The sequence below is a fragment of the Scyliorhinus canicula genome, chromosome 5, assembly GCF_902713615.1.
Source record: "Scyliorhinus canicula chromosome 5, sScyCan1.1, whole genome shotgun sequence".
NCBI lineage: Eukaryota > Metazoa > Chordata > Chondrichthyes > Carcharhiniformes > Scyliorhinidae > Scyliorhinus > Scyliorhinus canicula.
In genome coordinates this window covers 229105977-229125297 of record NC_052150.1, presented here as the reverse complement: position 1 = coordinate 229125297, position 19321 = coordinate 229105977, and the positions used below count along the sequence as shown (strand labels likewise).

At 50.0% G+C, this 19321-nt stretch overlaps 1 protein-coding gene across 1 annotated transcript in view; it reads right to left on the bottom strand.

Moving 5' to 3' along the window:
* Positions 1-16596, bottom strand: part of gpaa1 (glycosylphosphatidylinositol anchor attachment 1) — a 52176-nt gene extending 35580 nt beyond the window's left edge. The window contains exons 1-5 of the mRNA XM_038798708.1: positions 16463-16596; positions 10996-11133; positions 10324-10503; positions 9923-10034; positions 5999-6143 (exon numbers count right to left, since the gene is read on the bottom strand). Coding sequence (XP_038654636.1) covers positions 5999-6143; positions 9923-10034; positions 10324-10503; positions 10996-11069 — 511 coding nt within the window. The 5' untranslated portion in view covers positions 11070-11133; positions 16463-16596. The remainder of the gene's footprint in view (positions 1-5998; positions 6144-9922; positions 10035-10323; positions 10504-10995; positions 11134-16462) is intronic.
* Between the last annotated feature and the right edge of the window lie 2725 nt (positions 16597-19321).

Below are 19321 nucleotides of genomic sequence, written 5' to 3'. Positions count from 1 at the left end.
CAGGTTGATAGGGTTGTGAAGAAGGCCTATGGTGTGTTGGCCTTTATTGGTAGAGGGATTGAGTTCCGAAGCCATGAGGTCATGTTGCAGTTGTACAAAACTCTAGTACAGCTGCATTTGGAGTATTGCGTACAGTTCTGGTCGCCTCATTATAGGAAGGACGTGGAAGCTTTGGAACGGGTGCAGAGGAGATTTAACAGGATGTTGCCTGGTTTGGAGGGAAAATCTTATGAGGAAAGGTTGATGGACTTGAGGTTGTTTTCGTTAGAGAGAAGAAGGTTAAGAGGTGACTTAATAGAGGCATACAAAATGATCAGAGGGTTAGATAGGGTGGACAGCGAGAGCCTTCTCCCGTGGATGGAGGTGGCTAGCACGAGGGGACATAGCCTTAAATTGAGGGGTAATAGATATAGGACAGAGGTCAGAGGTGGGTTTTTTACGCAAAGAGTGGTGAGGTCGTGGAATGCCCTACCTACAACAGTAGTGAACTCGCCAACATGGAGGGCATTAAAAAATTTATTGGATAAGCATATGGATGATAAGGGCATAGTGTAGGTTAGATGGCCTTTAGTTTTTTTCCATGTCGGTGCAACATCGAGGGCCGACGGGCCTGTACTGCGCTGTATCGTTCTATGTTCTATGTTCTATATGTGTCAATCTGGATTCAACACCCAAGTTCCTCAGGGCCAGACACATTGCATCAGAAGGTTGAAGCAGAGCTAATGAAATTTGAAGAGCTGGATCTCACAAGCCAGTTCAGTTTTCAGAGCGAGTGATGCCGGCAGTCCCTGTCTTGAACCTGATTGGTCGATAAGGATCTGTGGGGACTATAAGATGTCCATAAATCAAGCTGCCCAGGTCCATTGGTGCCCAATTCCCTCAATAGGTCACTGTCAAACACACGCATACGGGTGGAATTTCTTCACGCCGAATATAACCACTAAACCCTCCTCAATCTGGGTGCAGTTTTGTTCTGCTTCAGAAAGGGTCCTTGAGGCAAAGGCAATAGGGAATTCCAAACCATCTCCAGTTTTGTGGGAAGATAAGCCCATACCACCCACAGTCTCGGCGACGGTACGGCGCTGGGCTCTGCTATTGGCGGTTTCTAAATGTGCTTTTCAGCATCAGCCTGGGGTGCAAATGGCTAGTGCCGATGCATTGTCGTCCGCCTCGATCCAAGAACATCCTGTCACCATCGATACCCGAGGTCAATCTCGCCCTAAACTTCCTGGACACCCGCCAATGTCTGCAGGACACATCCGCCGCTGGACCCAAAGAGACCGCAGTCTTTCAAAGGGTAAACAAATTATACAATCTGTCTGGAGTTTCGGGAAGTCTGAACTGTGGAGGACCTAATTCACGCATCAGGACGAGTTGACATGTGAAGGCGGTGTGATCCAGTGGGGATCACATGTCGTCGTTCCCCCCCCCTTCAAGAGCCACATAGCGTTATCCCAGGGCAGACAGAGATGAAGATGCTAGTGCACAGTTATGTCTGGTGGCCAGGTACAGACAAGACCATTGAAAACAACAGTGCCACCCTTGCCAAATGCAGCAATTCTTGCCACCCTTCACCCCTGGAAATGCCCAGGTAACCTGTGGACCACAGTCCACATGGATTATGCGATCCCGTTCTTTGCGACGGTGTTTTTGGTCAGATGTCCACTCGAAATGGCTTTCATTTCAAGAGATGGGGACAACTATCTCAGCGGCCAGGGCAGCTGCCTTGCACCGAGTGTTTGCCATTCATGGACTTTCCGAGTCAGTTGTTTTGGACGATGACAACCCCTCCACCGGCGGTCATTTCCAGCGTTTTGTGACAGCAAATAGCTACGACACACGAGAATGGCCGCCTGCCACCCAGCGCGAACGGTCTGGCTGAGCGAGTGGGTCAAACTTTCATAAACGGCTTGAAAAAGTAGTCCGATAAACCACTCGGCCAGAGGTTGGGGATGTTTTTGTTGTTGAACAACTGAACCCCTCATTCAACCACGGGGGTCACACCAAGTTGGTAGGGTCTTGTATTTCCAGATTTGGCGGAGAGTGTGGACACACGTCAGGCCTCCCAGAGGAGTCAGTGGTCAAAGCAGAGAGGCGGGAGACCCAGTTTTGGTCCGGAATTTCACAGCAGGTTCGCTTTGGTTCGAAGGACAGGGCCGTGTCTCATGTGGCCGATGTTACCGGGAACACCGGCAAGAAGCATGTTAACCACCTGCGGAGTCGAGGGGTAGTGACCCCCAACATGGAGTCGTCGAGTCCAGCGATTCCATCGTGAATATTTCTCTACCTCGGTCCAGCCAAGGGGAACCAGGAGCTCCCATTTATGATCGACCAGCTTTGTCAGTCGAGGCCAGTGAGGCTAGCTCGCCTATAGTTGAAGAGGTGCTTCCTAAGGTGGCCCTGACTGCTGACCACTCGATCGCCTAAAAAAGTGCCAAGCCTGTGACTGGGCTACCGAGGTCCAGTAGGACCTGGAGGTCTCCGGACTGATGGACTTATTGATGGATACTCTTTCTTCGGTTGTCCCTGTTAACAACTAAAAGTTTTGTAATGATGTGGAGATGCCAGTGTTGGACTGGGGTGAGCACAGTAAGAAGTCTGACAACACCAGGTTAAAGTCCAACAGGTTTGTTTCAAACACTAGCTTTCAGAGCACTGCTCCTTCCTCAGGTGAATGAAGAGGTATTTTCCAGAAACATATATATAGACAAATTCAAAGATGCCAGACAATGCTCAGAATGCAAGCATTTGCAGGCAATTAAGTCTTTACAGATCCAGAGAGAGGGGTAGCCCCAGGTTAAAGAGGTGTGAATTGTCTCAAGCCAGGACATTTGGTAGAATTTCGCAAGCCCAGGCCAGATGGTGGGGGATGAATGTAATGCGACATGAATCCCAGGTCGAGGCCGCACTCATGTGTGCGGAACTTGGCTATAAGTTTCTGCTCGGCGATTCTGCGTTGGCGCGCGTCCTGAAGGCCGCCTTGGCGAACGCTTACCCGGAGATCAGAGGCTGAATGCCCTTGACTGCTGAAATGTTCCCCGACTGGAAGGGAAAATTCCTTTCTGGTGATTGTCGCGCGATGTCCGTTCATTCGTTGTCGCAGTGTCTGCATGGTCTCGCCAATGTACCACGCTTCGGGACATCCTTTCCTGCAGCGTATGAGGTAGACAACGTTGGCCGAGTCTCACGAGTATGTACCGCGTAGCTGGTGGGTGGTGTTCTCACGTGTAATGGTGGTACCCGTGTCGATGATCTGGCACGTCTTGCAGAGATTGTCATGGCAGGGTTGTGTGGTGTCGTGGTCGCTGTTCTGAAGGCTGGGTAGTTTGCTGCAGACAATGGTTTGTTTGAGGTTGCGTAGTTGTTTGAAGGCCAGTAGTGGGGATGTGGGGATGACCTTGGCAAGATGTTCATCTTCATCGATGACGTGTTGAAGGCTGCGAAGAAGATGTCGTAGTTTCTCTGCTCCGGGAAAGTACTGGACGACGAAGGATACTCTGTCGGTTGTGTCCCTTGTTTGTCTCCTGAGGAGGTCAGTGCGGTTTTTTGCTGTGGCGCGTTGGAACTGTCGATCGATGAGTCGAGCATCATACCCAGTTCGTACGAGGGCATCTTTCAGCGTCTGTAGATGTCTGTTACGCTCCTGCGTTTCTGAGCAGATCCTGTGTTTATGGAGGGCTTGTCCATAAGGGATGGCTTCTTTAATGTGTTCAGGGTGGAAGCTGGAGAAGTGGAGCATCGTGAGGTTATCAGTGACCTTGCGGTAAAGCAAAGTGCTGAGGTGACCGTCCCTGATGGAGACGAGTGTGTCCAAGAATGCAACTGATTTTGGAGAGTAGTCCATGGTGAGTCTGATGGTGGGATGGAACTTATTGATGTCATCCACGACACGACACCACACAATCCTGCCATGGGGGTGGATGCGAGGAGATAGCCCCCCCCCCTTTGGGGAATCAGAATGGGGGTGGATACGGGGAGACCCCCCTCCCGGCTGGGGCATCAGACTGGGGTGGATGCGGGGAGATAGATCCCACCCACCCCCCCCGGCTGGGGAATCAGACTGCGGGTGGATGCGGCGAGATAGATCTCCCCCCGGGCTGGGGCATTAGACTGGGGGTGGATGCGGGGAGACCCCCCCTCCCGGCTGGGGCATCAGACTGGGGGTGGATGCGGGGAGATAGATCCCACCCACCCCCCCGGCTGGGGAATCAGACTGCGGGTGGATGCGGCGAGATAGATCCCCTCCCCGGGCTGGGGCATTAGACTGGGGGTGGATGCGGGGAGATAGATCTCCCCCGGGCTGGGGCATTAGACTGGGGGTGGATGCGGGGAGATAGATCTCCCCCCGGGCTGGGGCATTAGACTGGGGGTGGATGCGGGGAGATAGATCTCCCCCCGGGCTGGGGCATTAGACTGGGGGTGGATGCGGCGAGATAGATCCCCTCCCCGGGCTGAGGCATTAGACTGGGGGTGCATTATCTCACTGATCATTCGAACGGAGGTCAGGAGACATTTCTTCACTCGTTTGGAATTCTCGACCCCAGTGAGTCGTGGATGCTCCAAGGTCGAATATATTACATCGTGGAATATATTTAAGATTTGGATGGACAGATTTTTGGTCTCTCAGAGAATGTGAGGAGCGGGATACGAGTTAAAACCCAAGATCAGCGACGATGGTATTGAAGGGCAGAGCAGACTCGAGAGGCTGTATAGTCTACTTCTGTACCTATTTCCTCTGTGCTCGTGAGCTCCCTGGGGAGATGTTCAGCCCAGCCGTTCAGGCTGTGTTACAGCGAGACAGTGTTTCCTTTTACACACAGGGACATTGAGATGAGATGCTAGTGGTGCGAAAGCTACACCCAGTGGGTTTGTCTACTCATAGCATGGTAAAGGATGAGCTAGATTGGCCATTGGTCTCTCCTCTGTTCCTTCTGGTCAATTCAATTGGAGACTGGAACCTCAATGGCACCCAAACCTCATAGGAATCCCATCAGCCAGCACTGCACTGACCAACCTGACCGTTGACTTGTGTTCAGGATTAATGGCAAACAAATAGACCAGCTCACCTAGTGGCTCAAGAATTAAATGCACCACCACTTGAGTAAAGGTCAACTCAACCATGGGTACAGGAGGAGGCAATTCAGCCACCTATCATCTGTCCACCATTCTATCAGAATATAGCTGATCAGTACCTTAACTCCATTCAGCCACCTTGGCTCCAAAACTCTCAATTGCCTGAACAAGAAGTCCATCTATCCCAGCCTGGAAGGCTCCATTTGATCCAAATTGAGAGCTCCAGCTTTTTGTGGTTGCTGGGTTAGGAGGTGTATGTTTGTAATGGTAATCTCTGCAAATAAATGCTTGCCAAAGTGTGTGAAGATTGGCTCCAGTTCTATCCTTCAGCAACTGGCTTTCTGAATTGCGAAATCCTACACTGCGGGGAATACAAGCCTAATCAATGCAATTGGTCCTCAATAGTTTAACCCTTTTAGCCCCAGTGAATCGGTATTGCATCTCCTCCGAGGTCAATATACAATACTAGTCTTTATTGTCACAAGTAGGCTTACATTAACACTGCAATGAAGTTACTGTGAAAATCCCCTAGTCGCCACATTCCGGCGCCTGTTCGGGTACACAGAGGGAGAATTCAGAATGTCCAATTCACCTAACAGCACACCTTTCGGGACTTGCGGGAGGAAACCGGAGCACCCGGAGGAAACCCACGCAGACACAGCGAGTATGTGCAGACTCCGCGCAGACAGTGACCCAAGCCGGAAATCGACCCCGGGACCCCGGCACAGTGAAGCAACAGTGCTAACCACTTTGCTACCATGCCGCCGCGCCCCCCCCCCCCCCCCCCCCCCTTGGAGGTATGGTACCCAGAACTGAACACAGTCACTACACATGTAGTGCTGCCTCCTCCCTCTTGTATTCTAAGGGAAAATTGAAACCCCCCCCCCCCCCCCGGACAGGAAAGATAACCCATGCGCCCATGTACCTCGGAAGTAGGAGGCCAGAGCCAGGAGTAGACCGGCAGCCTGGCTGTTGCGTTTGATACCAACTGGAGTGCTCAGGACGATCGACTCTGTGCTTGCAGCTCTGGAAGCTCTGAGAATTCCATACACGTTGCTCCCTTTCACCATCTGCGTGTTCAATTGAAAAGATTGAATAAATAACTGCCGTCGGACTGCGAGACAAGCAGGAAAGGACTGGCCATGGATTGTTCACCCATCCCATACTCTGAATTACCCTGAATTAGGCAATCTAACACCTGGATCCGGTTAACCTACCTCTTATTTATCAATATGCTTATCTGGGCTAACTCTGGGGACGTGCGATCGAATCCCACCAACAGCAGCTGGTGGAATTTAAATCCAATTCCTTAATCTGCAACATAAATCTAGTGTCAGCGACGGTGACCATGAAACTATCATCGGTTGTTGTACAAACCCATCTGGTTCACTAATGTCCTTTCGGGAAGGAAATCTGCCATCCTTATAAAAGCGAAATACTGTGGATGCTGGAAATCTGAAATAAAAAACACAATATGGTGGAAACCCTCAGCGGGCCTGGCAGCGTCTGCAGAGAGAGAAACAGAGTTAAAGTTTCGAGTCCAGGTGACTCTTCTTTGGAACTTTAACTCTGTTTCTCTCTCCACAGATGCTGCCGGACTTGCTGAGGGGCTCCAGCATTTTGTGTTTTAATTCTGCCGTCCTTACCCGGTCTGGCCTACGTGTCGGTCCAGCCGCACAGAAATATGGTTGACTTAACTGAAGTGGCCGAGTGAGACACTCGATTCAAGGGCAATTCTCCATGCCCACATCCCATTCAAGAAGATTTTCAAAAACATGTCTTGTCCATTGTTTCGCCCCGATTAACGTGGGTTTGCAGGAGCATTGTGTAACTTCCTTGTGGCTCTGCAAACTCTTCCTGCCCCTATAATGACAGGGCTGTGGAAGCTCAGTCATTGAGTATGTTTAAAGCAGAGATCGATATATTTCTAATCAACAGTAACACTGGGCGTAAAAGGCATTGAAGTGTCCAATCAGCCATGATGGTATTGAATGGCGGAGCAGGCTTGATGGACTGAATGGCCCTCTCCTGCCCCTGTGTTCCTTCCTGTGACACTCCGAGGTCGCAGCTTTCCTCTAATTCTGGCTTCTCACACATCCCCAAATTTAATCACACCACCATTGGCGGTCGTCTCTTCAGCTGCCGAGGCCTCAGCTCTGGAATTTCCACCTTACACCTCCCTACCCATCGTTCCTCAGGTCGTCCCCAAGGCTGAACTCTACCTGCTGTAATGTCCCCTTCGGTGGTTCAGTGTGGGCTTTTGTTTCATTGCAATCCTGTGAAATGCATTGGGGTTTGTTCCCATGTTAAAGGTGGTATATAAATGCAAGATGTTGTTGGCTTTCCTCTTTATATATATTGGGGAGGTGGTGGCATAGTGGTATTTCACTGGACTAGTACACAAGAGACCCAGAGTAATGCTCTGGGGACCCAGGTTCAAATCCCGCTATTGCAGATGGTGAAATTTGAATTCAATAAAAATCTGGAATTAAATGTCTAATGATGACCATGAAACCATTGTCAATTATCTAAAAACCCATCTGGGTCACTAATGTCCTTTAGGGAAGGGGAAATCTGCCGTCCTTACCTGGTCTGGCCTACATGTGACTCCAGACCCACAGCAATGTGGTTGAATCTTAACTACTCCCTCAAAGGTAATAAATGCTGGCCCAGCCTGCTACGCACACTTCTCATGAACGAATAAAAAAATATGCAAATATTTTTCCCTCCAAAGTAGTAAAATATATTTCCCAATCATTGGTCAATGTGCGGGGAAAATTCACCCAGCAATGGAATAGACCTTCTTGTTACTGGAGCTTCCTCACTTGTACTCCCCTCAACAAGGCGAGGCAGCAAGGCTGGCATTACATCGGCGATCTCGAGCTGCAGCCTGAAATTTATAATCTGCAAATCAAATTGCAATTAAACTCCGACTGACCTCACCTGCTGTTTACTTAACAATGATATTTTCTGGGCTACGGGAGGGGGGGTTAGAGCAGGGGATGTGGGGCTAATTGGATAACTCTACCAAAGTGACACGGTGGTCTAAATGGGGACCTGCTGTGCTGTAAGATTCCTCGAATCAGACCATGCAGAATGATACACCGTTCTGTGGTTACCCAACACAGCAGTATTATCCTCAATGTGTCCGCGAGCCTATCACAGGTCAGCGATAAGAAGCTGCTGAGTTTCGTCAATAACTCCATTAATCATATACCGTCAACTACCTGTGGAAGTTCCCCTCCAAGTCACTCACCAACCTGACTTGGAAATATATCACCGTTCCTTCACTGTCACTGGGTCAAAATCCTGGAACTCCCTCCCTAACAGCACAGTGGGTGTACCAACACCACATGGACTGCAGCAGTTCACCACCTACTTCTGAAGGGGCAATTAGGGAAGGACAATAAATACTGGTCGAACAAGCTCTGCTCACATCCCGTAAATGAATAAACATTCTCCCTCTGTCTACCTGAACAGGCGCCGGAATGTGGCAACTAGGGGCTTTTCACAGTAACTTCATTATAGTGTTAATGTAAGCCTAATTGTGACAATAATAAAGATTATCATAAGGCGACTCACCACCACCTTCACAACTAAAGGTGGACAATATAGGTCAACCTTGCCAGCAAACCTCACACCCAAATCCCAATCCCCTCTCTTGCTGCAGTGAGATGATAGACATACATAGAAGTTAGGAGCAGGAGGAGGCCTTTTGGCCCTTCAAGCCTGCTCCACCATTCATCACGATCATGGCTGATCATCCAACTCAATAGCCTAAACCTGCTTTCTCCCCATAGCCTTTGATCCCATTCTCCCCAAATACTATATCCAGCCGCCTCTTGAATATATTCAAAGTTTTAGCATCAACTACTTCCTGTGGTAATGAATTCCACAGACTCACCACTCTTTGGGTGAAGAAATGTCTCCTTATCTCTGTCTGAAATGGTTTACCCTGAATCCTCAGACTGTGACCCCTGGCTCTGGACACACCCATCATTGGTAACATCTTCCCTGCATCTACCCTGTCTAGTCCTGTTAGAATTTTATAAGTCTCTATGAGATTCCCCCCTCATTCTTGTGAACTCCAGCAAGAACAATCCCAACCTAGTCAATCTCTCCTCGAATGACAGTCCTGCCATCCCTGGAATCAGTCTGGTAAACCTTTGCTGCACTCCCTCGAGAGCAAGAACATCCTTCCTCACAGTAGGAGACCTAAACTGCGCACAATACTCCAGGTGTGGCCTCACCAAGGCCCTGTACAACTGCAGCAACACATCCCTGCTTCTATACTCAACCTCTCGCAATGAAGGCCAACATACCATTAGCCTTCTTTACCGCCTGCTGCACCTGCATGCTTACCTTCAGCGAATGGTGCACAAGGGCACCCAGGTCCCGCTGCACACTCCCCTCTCCCAATTTACAATCATTCAGGTCATAATCTGCCTTCCTGTTTTTGCTTCCAAAATGAATAACTTCACACTTATTCAAATTATACTGCATCTGCCATTGATTTGCCCACTCGCTCAACCTGTCCAGATAATGCTGTAGGATCCCTGCATCCTCGTCACAATTCACCCTCCCACCCAACTTGGTATCATCCGCAAACTTTGAGATGTTACATTTTACCTTGATAACGGATTGAAGCATTTTCCCCACATGACCTTGGGATTTTATCGTCCCCGGCTCAGTCTGGGCTGGGGCAACCCTGGCGGATGGATTTCACACAGGGGTCACCGGGGTGGGGTGGGGGGGATGGAATAGGAAGAAAAACGCGAGTGAGATCCCTTAAAGTCTGCATTGTTGTGTTTCACCCAGTGCACAAGTGTTACAAAGCCTCGTGACGTACGTATCTCTCTCGTATCTCATCCGGGAAGGGGAGAGTTCGGGAGAAGGTCTGAACGTGTGTCTCCAGTCCCAGGCCAGTCATGGTCTTCACGAGCCACTCCACTGGCATCTCTCTGGAGGAAAGGAAAAGTCTGTGGTTAGGACTGGGCAACACTGTGTTTGCCACTCTGAAACTCTCCGTGCACGCCCTGTGATCAAAGGACCATCCCTGTTTCAGCTGAGCCAACCTCCCACACTCCTTGATAACACATTGAAACCCACCCCAGCCTCTCGTATAACAGGGGGAGATGGTGGCCTCGTGGCAATATAACTCATTGGAGTAGTAATCCAGGCAAATTCTCTGGGCCCGCAGCTTCAAATCGCACCATGGCAGCTGGTGGAATTTCCACCTCGGCTCCTTACCCGACTTTTTTCCCGTGTGCCGAGAATTCCCGGGCGTACGATAGTGCCCTGTCACCGTAGACAAAGTTCTCGTCCACCATGGTGGAGCCCATGGCGTTCTCTGATGTGTACATTCGAAGGATGAAAGGTTCAAAGGCCAGACCCATGAACCAGGCGATCCCAGCCATGTAGCACAGGAAGCTGGAGACAGGGGAAAACCACAGAGAGAGCATCAGAAACAGCAAGCCAACAACCACCAGAGAATTCCCATCGTATTCCCACATCAACATCAGGAACCCAGCCTAGCTCAGCAAATAAACTCACCCTTCAACATACTGTCTGCATCAAACACTCCCAGGACAGGTACAGCACGGGGTTAGATACAGAGTAAAGCTCTCTCTACACTGTCCCCATCAAACACTCCCAGGACAGGTACAGCACGGGGTTAGATACAGAGTAAAGCTACCTCTACACTGTCCCCATCAAACACTCCCAGGACAGGGACAGCACGGGGTTAGATACAGAGTAAGGTCCCTCGACACTGTCCCCATCAAACACTCCCAGGACAGGTACAGCACAGGGTTAGATATAGAGGAAGGTCCCTCGACACTGTTCCATCAGCTACATGCCGTGTTGGGTATCTGAACTCAGAATGTTTCTTACCCCTATCCCCACCATTATATTTTCACTTACCACAGGGGTGTGTTCATCTTGGTGAGCAAGTTTATTAGCACCTGCCTGCGGTTTGGATCCGAGAGGAGACCCATCTTTTCAACCTTGCGTGATAATTCCGCTGGATGAAGTACTGACCAAAATCACATGTGCCCCACACTGAAAATAAAGAGAAGGAAAAAAATTAAATGATTTTCAACACAGGGTCTGATCCTCCGGATGTGGCTCAATTGGGGGTGGGTGGGTGAGAGGAGTGGGGAGGGGGGTGAGAGGAGGTTTGGGGTGTTTATATGGGGAGCAGTGCTGATAGGGTAGGTACACTGGTAGATAAATTCTACTAAGTTTCTGTTAATATAAGATAGAATAAAACATTCTCCACCTGCCTGGATTAGTGCAGCTCCAACACTCAAGAAGCTGAGCACCATCCAGGACAAAGCAGCCGCTTGATTGACAACCCATTGACCAACTTCAACAGCCAGTTCCTCCACCATTGACACTGTGGCAGCCGTGTGTACCGTCCACAAGGTGCATGGCAGGAACTCAGCAAGGTTCGTGCGACAGCACATTCTAGACCCGTGACCTCTGTCACCTTGAAGGACAAGGGCAGCAGATACCTGGGAACATCTCCACCTGGAGGTTTCCCTCCAAGTTACTCACCATCCTGACTTGGAAATACATCGCCGTTCCTTCACTGTCGCTGGGGCAAAGTCCTGGAACTCCCTCCCTAACAGCACAGTGGGTGTACCTACACCTCAGGGACTGAAGCGGTTCAAGAAGGCAGTTCACCACCACCTCCTCAAGGGCAATTAGGGATGGACAATAAATGCTGGCCTGGCCAGCGACACCCACATCTCACAAACGAAAGAAAAAGATGTCACCCCATATTAAAGGTTGATTGTGCAGCTATGTCCTTGAACATCTTTACAATATTTATTAGAATTCTTCAAGGAAGTCCAGAGTGGATAGAGGGGAACCAGTAGATGTGTTGTATTTCGACTTCCAGAAGGTGTTCGACAAGGTACTTCACAAAAGATTAATTCATAAGTGCCCATTGTGTTGGGAGGGACGGGTTGAAAATCTGCGGTGCGGGTTGGGAACGGCGCACGTTGGGAACGGCGTGCGTTGGGAACGGCTCGCGTTGGGAACTGCGCACATGCTGCACGCGTTGGGAACTGCGCACGTGTGGCCGCGTTGGGAACTGCGCGCGTGTGGCCGGGTTGAGAACTGCGTACGCACGGCGCACGTTGAGAACTGCGTATGTGCGGCGCACGTTTGGAACTGCGCACATGCGGCGCGTGTTGGGAACTGTGTACATGCGGCACGTGTTGGCAACTGCACATGTGGAGCACGTGTTGGGAACTGTGCCTGTGTGGCGCGGATTGGGAACTGCGTATGTGCGGCGCTACTTCAGAACTGAGCATGTGCGACGCATATTGGGAACTGCGCATCGCCCAGGAGCCTTGTGGGATTTCCCACTCGTGACGTCACGTCAGCAATCGAAAAAAGTGTTGATTTTGGAATTTTTGGATAAGTCAGAATCAACCTGTAGTAAGTACATTGGCATGGAGAGAGAAATGGCATGGAGCGAGAATTGGCATGGAGAGAGAATTGGCATGGAGAGAGAATTGGCATGGAGAGAGAATTGGCATGGAGAGAGAAATGGCATGGAGAGAGAATTGGCATGGAGAGAGAATTGGCATGGAGAGAGAAATGGCATGGAGAGAGAAATGGCATGGAGAGAGAATTGGCATGGAGAGAGAAATGGCATGGAGAGAGAATTGGCATGGAGAGAGAAATGGCATGGAGAGAGAATTGGCATGGAGAGAGAAATGGCATGGAGAGAGAATTGGCATGGAGAGAGAAATGGCATGGAGAGAGAATTGGCATGGAGAGAGAATTGGCATGGAGAATTGGCATGGAGAGAGAATTGGCATGGAGAGAGAATTGGCATGGAGAGAGAATTGGCATGGAGAGAGAAATGACTGATGGGCAGGAAGTAGCGAGTGAGTTTGGTGACCTGTAATCAGTGGGGTTCCACAGGGATCAGTGCTGGGATGCAACCATTTACAATATATATCAATGACCATAAGACATAGGAGCAGAATTAGGCCACTTGGCCCTTCGAGTCTGCTCCGCCATTCAATCATGGCTGATATTTTCTCATCCCCATTCTCCTGTCTTCTCCCCATTACCCCTGATCCCCTTATTAATCAAGAACCTATCTATCTCTGTCTTAAAGACACTCAGTGAATTGGCCTCCACAGCCTTCTGCGGCAGAGTTCCACAGATTCACCACCCTCTGGCTGAAGAAATTCATAAGAACATAAGAACTAGGAGCAGGAGTAGGCCATCTGGCCTCTCGAGCCTGCTCCGCCATTCAATGAGATCATGGCTGATCTTTTGTGGACTCAGCTCCACTTTCCGGCCCAAATACCATAACCCTTAATCCCTTTATTCTTCAAAAAACTATCTATCTTTATCTTAAAAACATTCCTCCTCATTCCTGTTTTAAAGGATCATCCCTTTATTCTGAGATGGTGTCCACTGCTTCTAGTTTTTCCTACAAGTGGAAACATCCTCTCCACATCCACTCTATCCAGGCCTCGGAGTATCCTGTAAGTTTCAATAAGATCCCCCCATATCCTTCTAAACTCCAATGAGTACAGACCCAGAGTCCTCAAACGTTCCTCATACGACAAGTTCTTCATTCCAGGGATCATTCTTGTGAACCTCCTCTGGACCCTTTCCAAGGCCAGTACATCCTTCCTTAGATATGGGGCCCAAAACTGCTCACAATACTCCAAATGGGGTCTGACCAGAGCCTTATACAGCCTCTGAAGTACATCCCTGGTCTTGTATTCTAGCCCTCTTGACATGAATGCTATCATTGCATTTGTCTTCTTAACTGCCGACTGAACCTGCACATTAACCTTAAGAGAATCGTGAACAAGGGCTCCCAAGTCCCTTTGTGCTTCAGCTTTCCGAAGCATTTCCCCATTTAGAAAATAGTCTATGCCTAGATTTCTCCTTCCAAAGTGCATAACTTCACACTTTTCCACATTGTATTTCATTTGCCACTTCATTGCCCACTCTCCTAGCTTGTCCAAGTCCTTTTGCAGCCCCCTTGCTTCCTCTATACTACCTGTCCCTCTACAGATCTTTGTATCATCTGCAAATTTAGCAACAGTGCCTTCAGTGCCTTCTTCCAGATCATTAATGTATATTGTGAAAAGTTGTGGTCCCAGCACAGATCACTAGTCCTGGAGGAAGGAAGCAAATGCATGGCAGCTAAAGTTGCAGACAACATAAAAATAGATGGGAAGACAAGTTGCGAGAGGGACACAAAGTTTGCAAAGAGATATTGATACATTGGGGGCAAAAAAAATGGAGAATAATGAGGGAAAATGTGAAGTTGTTCATTTTGGAAGGGAGAACAAAAGAACAGTATTATTTAAATGGAGAAAAACTGCAGAAAGCTGCAACACAGTCCCGTAACTGCCTCCCCGAACAGGCACCGGAATGTGGTGACTCGGGGCTTTTCACAGTAACTTCATTGAAGCCTACTCATGACAATAAGCGGTTATTATTATAACACAAAGGAATTTGGCTCGCACACTGCAGGTAATCAGAAGGTGAATGGAATGTTTTTTTTAAATTTAGAGTACCCAATTCCTTTTTTCCAATTAAGGGGCAATTTAGTGTGTTCAATCTACCTACCCTGCACATCTTTGGGTTGTGGGGGTGAATCCCACGCAAACACGGGGAGAATGTGCAAACTCCACACGGACAGGGACCCAGAGCCAGGATTGAACCCGGGACCTCGGCGCCGTGAGACTGCAGCGTTAACCACTGCGCTGCCCAGGTGACTGGAATGTTGGCCTTTATTTCAAGGGGGTTGGAGTATGAGAGTCGGGAAGTCTTGCTGCAATTGTACAAGGTACTGGTGGGACCACATCTGGAGCACTGGGAGCAGTTTTGGTCCTCTAAGGAAAGATATTGTTTCGTTGGAGGCGGTTCAGAGAAGGTTCACTGGGATGATTCCCAGTATGGAGGGATTGTCTTGTGAGCAAAGGTTAAACAGTTTGGGACTCTACTCACTGGAATTGAGAAGAATGAGAGGTGATCTCATTGAAACATCTCTGATTCTTAGGGGGCTTGACAGAGTAAATGCTGAGAGGATGTTTCTCCTCATGGGAAAGTCTCGGACCAGAGGGTATAGTCTCAGATAAAGGGGCGGCCCACCTAAGACTGAGATGAGGATAAATTACTTCGCTCAGAGGCTTGTATTTTTTGGAACTTCTTACCACAGGGAGCTGTGGATGCAGAGTCTTTGTGCATACTTAAGGCTGAGAGATTGATTTCTGATCATTAGGGGAATCGAGGGTTAAGGGGAAAAAGCAGCAATTTGGACGTGAGGAATGTCGAATCAGCCACGATCCTATTGAATGGTGGGCAGGCTTCAGGGGTTGAACAGCCTGTTCCTTTATCTTATGGTTGTACAGTCAGAAATAAGTGCTCTGGAGAAGATTCAGAATGTAATAACCAGATTGACCATAATGGTTCCAGGAGTGAGGGGGGATTTTAGCTCCGTGTAGAGTTGGAGAATATTAATAATATTCTTTACTGTTGTCACAAGTAGGCTTACATTAACGTTGCAATGAAGTTACTGTTGAAAATCCCCTAGTCACCACATTGATGCCTGTTCCGGCACACAGAGGGAGAATTCAGAATGTCCAATTCACCTAACAAGCACGTCTTTCAGTACTTGTGGGAGGAAACCGCAGCGCCCGGAGGAAACCCACGCAGACACGGGGAGAACGTGCAGACTCCGCACGGACAGTGACCCAAGCCTGGGATCGAACCTGGGACCCTGGTGCTGTGAAGCAACAGTGCTAACCCCTGTGCTACCATGCCGCCCATGAAGCTAGGGCTGTTCTCCTTGAGTAAAGAAGATTGAAGAGAGATGGCGATAATTGTGACAGGTAAGCAAAGAAAAACTGTTCCCGTTGTGGGTTGTGCAAGGAGGCTCGGGGTACGGATTGAAGATTTGGGGCCAATGATGTGGGTTTGGTTTGGGGGGGGGGGGGGGGGGGGAGAAGCGGTAAGCACTGTAGCCCATGGGCTTCTAACCTCCTGAAGGAATGGCTGGGTTTACCACTACAACTGATATCTCTATACCCGTCTCGTTACACTGTCTGCAGGATTTATTATCTCATTGATTTGATTCATAAAGATGGTTAAGATGTTTCCCAGACTCAAGGACAATATCCTTCATTCCCGATGTCAGGGCCATTGAGCCCCCCCGGGGGAGGAGGGGGGGGGGGGGGGGGGACGGACAGGATTGTTTTCAGGGCTGTGACGCCCCTCACAGCTGAACAGCCCCTCGGCCATTTTCAGGCGGGCGGGGGGGTTTCAGCCAAACGCGGTTCCCATGGTAACCGCGCTGCTAGGCCTGGGCCAATCCCCCGCCGCCGCCGCCCTCACTCACCCCCAGACCGGCTCCAGGCCGGACGCCGCTCACCGGCGGCACCTTCAGCTGGACGGTCCCCGGACAGGAAGCCTGCTCACCCGGACCCGCTACCGGGGCGCACACACTTCCGGCATCACAACCAACAAGCTGCAGACAGAGCTCAAGCAAGTCCCTCAGTGAAAAACTCCTCTTGGTACCGCCACCTGGGGCCGGCGGAGTGTAACTACACATTGTTTAAATGGCAATATGTTGATCACAGCTGTGTTTTTCAAACCTTTTGTCCCCAGGCATCCACTTTTATCAACCGGCTGACCTTCGCGACCCACGCCGGCCGACCATCGCGGCCCACGGCGGCCGACCTTAACGACCCACGCCGGCCGACCTTCGCGGCCCACGGCGGCCGACCTTAACGACCCACGCCGGCCGACCTTCGCGACCCACGCCGGCCGACCTTCGCGGCCCACGCCGGCCGACTTCGCGGCCCACGCCGGCCGACCCTCGCGGCCCACGCGGCCGACCCTCGCGACCCACGCCGGCCGACCTTCGCGACCCACGCCGGCCGACCTTCGCGGCCCACGCCGTCCGACCCTTGCGGCCCACGCCGTCCGACCCTTGCGGCCCACGCCGGCCGACCTTGGCCACTTCTTCCTGTGATCAGGAACTCCACAACTGATTGCTCCGCGAACCACTCAATACCCACCCACGACCCACCCACAGGTAACGACCTTGAGTTTGTAAATAAATGGATTACAGCATTATTGAAATTATAAGCATTGAAAGTTCCATTATTCACCAAATAAATAACCCCCCTCCTAGCACCCTCCTACATATGACGTAGGAGCAGGGAGTGAGCCATTTGGGCCATCGAGCTTACTCACCATTCAGTGAGATCAGGATTAGTTTAATAATTCCTGAACTTCCTTGCCCACCTTATCCCCATAACCCTTGATTCTCTTACTAATTAAAAATGTCTAATTCCACAGATTCACTATAACAGAATTGTTACGGTGAATAAGGAGACCATTCAGCCCATCGTGTCTGCACCAGTTCTCCAAACGAGCATCATGACTTAGTGCCATTCCCCTGCCTTTCCCCCGTACCCCTGCACATTGTTTCTATTCAAATAATCATCTAATGCCCTCTTGAATGCCTCGATTAAGCCTGCCTCCTGCCACACTCCCAGTGCATTCCAGACCTCAACCACTCATTGTGTGACAACGTTTTTTCTCACATCACATTTTCTTCTTTTGTAAATCACCTTAAATTCCTCATCTCTGTCTTAAATAGATGACCCCCTTACTCGGAGATTCTGCCCTCTGGTCCTAGACTCTCCCACAAGAGGAAACATCCTCTCAGCATCGACCCTGTCAAGCCCCTGAGAATCCTATATGCCTCCATAAGGTCGCCTCTCATTCCTCTAAACTCCAATGAGTACAGACCCAACCTACTCCACCTCCTCATAAGAAAATTAACCCAGTGAACCTTCTCTGGACTGTCTCCAATGCCAGTATATCTTTCCTGAGATAAGGGGATCAAAAGATAAGGGGCAGCACGGTAGCATTGTGGATAGCACAATCGCTTCACAGCTCCAGGGTCCCAGGTTCAATTCCGGCTTCGGTCACTGTCTGTGCGGAGTCTGCACATCCTCCCCGTGTGTGCGTGGGTTTCCTCTGATACTCCGGTTTCCTCCCACAGTCCAAAGATGTGCAGGTTAGGTGGATTGGCCATGATAAATTGCCCTTAGTGTCCAAAATTGCCCTTAGTGTTGGGTGGGGTTACTGGGTTATGGGGATAGGGTAGAGATGTTGACCTTGGGTAGGGTGCTCTTTCCAAGAGCCGGTGCAGACTCGATGGGCCGAATCGCCTCCTTCTGCACTGTAAATTCTATGTAAATTCTATGTAAAACCGTTCACAGTATTCCAGGTGTGGTTTAACTAGTGCCTTGTATAGTTTTAGCAGGACTTCCCTATTTTTACACTCCATTCCCTTTGAAATTAAGGCAACATTCCATTTGCCTTCCCAATTACCTGCTGAACTTGCGGATCCAGCAGAGGGCAGCAGAGCAGAGCTACTGATCAGCTGTTCTGGGGAAATTTGCATACGTGCAGTGCGGTCAGCCTAAGTTGAAGGTGAACTGGCGAAGGAGACCCAAGGAGTTTGAGTGAAGACAAGCATCCAGCAGAGGACAGCAGAGCAGAGCTACTGATCAGCTGTTCTGGGGAAATTTGCATACGTGCAGTGAAAAAAAATGGGGCCTCACGGTAGCATGGTGGTTAGCATCAATGCTTCACAGCTCCAGGGTCCCAGGTTCGATTCCCGGCTGGGTCACTGTCTGTGTGGAGTCTGCACATCCTCCCTGTGTGTGCGTGGGTTTCCTCCGGGTGCTCCGGTTTCCTCCCACAGTCCAAAGATGTGCGGGTTAGGTGGATTGGCCATGCTAAATTGCCCGTAGTGTAAGGTTAATGGGGGGATTGTTGGGTTACGGGTATACGGGTTACGTGGGTTTAAGTAGGGTGATCATTGCTCGGCACAACATCGAGGGCTGAAGGGCCTGTTCTGTGCTGTACTGTTCTAAATTCTAAATTTATCTGGTCCTAGACTGGGAAGACAGTGGAGCAGTGGTACAGTAGTCCCCCTTTATAACGCGGGTGCTGGGGTCCAAGACAGCCACCCGCGTTGCATCCGAGCCGCGGATATCCACGATGGGGGTTAATTTTAGAATACATGGCTACAGAGGGGAGGGGCGATGTGAGACCATGCTGGTCTTGCAGAGGCCCGTATGACCTCCTCCTGTGTTCTCTGCTCTCTCCCTCCAATCAGCCGGCAGTGTCAATTTCAGCGGCCGGCTCACTTTGATCCGGAGAGGGAAGCTGCTCT